Raw genomic sequence first — 2,918 nt, 5'->3', positions numbered from 1 at the left:
TTATTATTGAAAAAATTCATAGAAAAAAACACATTGATGTTATTATGTTATAATGAGATGAATATTCGATGATTGCGTTATTAATTTAATAACGTAAGAGATTAATTCTTGATATATCTATAAACGATCTGACAATAATACTATCCCATGATGAATATATATATATATATATATATATATATATATATATATATATATATATATATATATATATATATATTTATGTGAGTATTTTGGTGGCAATTCCCATTTTGATGATCAGATTATGGAAAACTATATTCTTTACGAAAGAGTGTACGAATCAATTGCATAATATATTCTTTTTAGATATTTTTAAAAAATTATTTAATTATAATAATTATCTTCTCAAATGTTGTATCAAAATCTTAATTTTCTTTTATCTAATTTATTATTCGTAAAATATTACATTTAAATCAAAGTGTTATATAGCACCACTCTCAAATGAAACATGGATGTAAGAAGTTAGGGACTTAGTGTTGCGAAATTATAAGATTACACTGTATTTTTAATGGGAGAATTTAAATTCAATTATTGAAAAACATATTGTTGGAGGGACAACTATAAATTTCTAGAGATTAGTTAGCTTAAAACGGACATAGAAGAAACCTTGGCGAATAAAATATATATATATATATATTCGAAACTAAGTATTAGAATAATATAAAGCAAGTGATATTACAGGAATTGTATTTAAAACAGTGTTTGATACATTCACTAAGCAGGTCTCACCTTCAAGAGCCCAAGAATAATTTCTGAAGAGGCAGATGTTATCTAAATTAATGTTTTCGTGGAATCTGAACCGGAAGAAAACAATCTGTTGAAAGGCAATGAAAAAGAAAAACTGATAAGAAAATGCCATAAAAGTCCCAGTAATGGAATATTGCAGGGTCTGGTAACAAGTATATAAGGCTTTCCAACCCAAACACCAGACTCACCAGCTCCAAATATACTGTAAACATCAGTAGTGTGCAGGATTAATTCTCCAAGCCTTCAATTTTAGTTCAGGTTAGCCCTTTTTTTTTTTTTTTTCCTTCTTCAGCTTTTGCCTGCTTTCCATATCTCAAAGCAAACACTCTAGGAGGATTTATCGATAACCTTACTATTGGGGTTCTTAAAATTTATGATAGAAGGAGGTTGAGCTTAAAAGTGTAGTTTTAGTATGTTCTTCATTAGTATGTTCTTCATTACCATCATCAGGTTTTGGGGAACTTATAACAGTAGCTAGAATCAAGATAAGTAGTGGAGGGACCTGAAGGGTCTAGTTTTTTTATGCAAGTTGAAAGCTTTTCTGTGATGAACAGAGATGGGTATTTAGTTTTTGTGCTATTCTTTCAGGCCTCTCAATAAAACTAGACTAGAGCAAGTTATCAAAATCAGGTATAGGTCCATCTAATTTTCATAATGAGCATTGTAGGAGAAACAAAAAACTATTAATTAATTACTACTTTCTGTTTCTAATTTCCTGCTCTTTCTGTCTGCAGCAGGTTAATCAGGAAAATGAGCTGGGCAGGAGGAGATTGGATGTGCCCTGCATGCCAACACATAAATTTCAAGAAAAGGGAAGCCTGCCAACATTGCAGCTACCCCAAGTATGGTGGCCCTGATCCAACCACATTCACATACAACCGGCCAGGGGACTGGTATTGCATTGCCATGAACTGTGGATCCCATAATTACGCTAGCAGGTCAAGCTGCTATAGATGTGGTGCAATGAAGAATGATTATGGTGGGGGCTATGGAGCAGGTAAAATGTACGGCTCTGATGGCAGTGTTCCTCCTGGATGGAAAAATGGTGATTGGATTTGCAGTAGGTGAGTTCTCATTGCCATACATTTCCTGCACTGCTGCTAATTAAGATAAATGATTGCAGAAATCAGCCTGCATTAATTACTGCAACTGTATTGCCCTGTTTCTTCTTTGAATTGGGTAGTCATTTAATTAGTGCATTAATTCTTCAAGACAAAAAGAAAATATCTAAGATGGTTGCAGCTTCTATTTGAATGAACAGAATGGGATGTGGAGAGCATAATTATGCTAGCAGGACAGAATGTTACAAATGCAAAACACCAAGGGATTACGGTAAGCAATTTTATAAAACTAATAATATCACCAAGTTTAATTTCTCTCTGTCACTCTGCTTAATTATGAAAATTAATTCAATTATCTTGTGTTTTCAGGTGGTGGAGTTTAGCCAAGAAAATGCAATTACAAAGACCATTTTTTCTTTTGGCTGATTAAAGACCATCTTTCTTGCCTTCTATTTGCAGAAGAATAATAATGATGAGCTTTAGAATTATGATCACGTTCGAAGACGTGCCCCTATTCAAGGGCTTAGTAATGTATTAGAATTTGGAAGGCTTTCTGGCTTTTGTATGATTATTGGTGTTCTTACATGAAAATTAAAGAATCCCTTCTGTTCTTCTTCTTCTTTTTGTTTTCTATTGTTTTCTTCCATAGTTGGATAGCGTAAATGCTTTCCCTGTATCCATCAAAATCACTCATTCCTGAAGTGTGAGTTTGTGCTTTTCATAAGGGTGGCCCAAGGAATAGAGAAAAGTCCAAGTCTCTGTAATGGACCTCCATTAGAGAGCTTTGGATTCAACCAATATTTCAGAAACTTAAAAAAAAAACTGTAAACCCAAAAATTGAACAAGAGAGATTCAGGGAATCTGTACGAGTATAGTTCACTTCAAAAGACAAGGCTCTCTCTCATAGCAATAATTTAGGATCCCTTTAAGCATCAAATCTCCAACGCCTATAAAGAAAGATAAGAAGCAGATGCTCATTCTTTACAAGCTTAAATAACGCAATACTAATACCAAGTTCATAAGCAAGTCAATGCCAACCTTTTTTTTCCTATGGCTAGTTTTAGCATTGAATATTAGCCTCAGTTTCAC

General features: G+C 33.1%; 1 protein-coding gene across 2 annotated transcripts; it reads left to right on the top strand.

Annotated features, from left to right (window-relative positions):
- Window positions 1-806: 806 nt before the first annotated feature.
- On the top strand, window positions 807-2,431 carry LOC110642938 (transcription initiation factor TFIID subunit 15). Of its 2 annotated transcripts, none has more exons than XM_021795143.2 (4): window positions 807-1,026; window positions 1,506-1,832; window positions 2,030-2,100; window positions 2,199-2,431. In XM_021795143.2, exons 2-4 carry the CDS (start codon window positions 1,519-1,521, stop codon window positions 2,210-2,212), a joined length of 399 nt encoding a protein of 132 aa, XP_021650835.2. In that variant the 5' UTR covers window positions 807-1,026; window positions 1,506-1,518; the 3' UTR covers window positions 2,213-2,431. The 2 variants fall into 2 exon arrangements, with proteins under 2 accessions (XP_021650835.2, XP_021650834.2); XM_021795142.2 differs by having other exon boundaries at window positions 1,503-1,832.
- Window positions 2,432-2,918: the final 487 nt, after the last annotated feature.

The sequence above is a fragment of the Hevea brasiliensis genome, chromosome 13 (genome assembly GCF_030052815.1).
Source record: "Hevea brasiliensis isolate MT/VB/25A 57/8 chromosome 13, ASM3005281v1, whole genome shotgun sequence".
Lineage (NCBI taxonomy): Eukaryota > Viridiplantae > Streptophyta > Magnoliopsida > Malpighiales > Euphorbiaceae > Hevea > Hevea brasiliensis.
The sequence above is the reverse complement of the archived record's forward strand: the minus strand, read 5'-3'. Positions and strand labels throughout refer to the sequence as shown.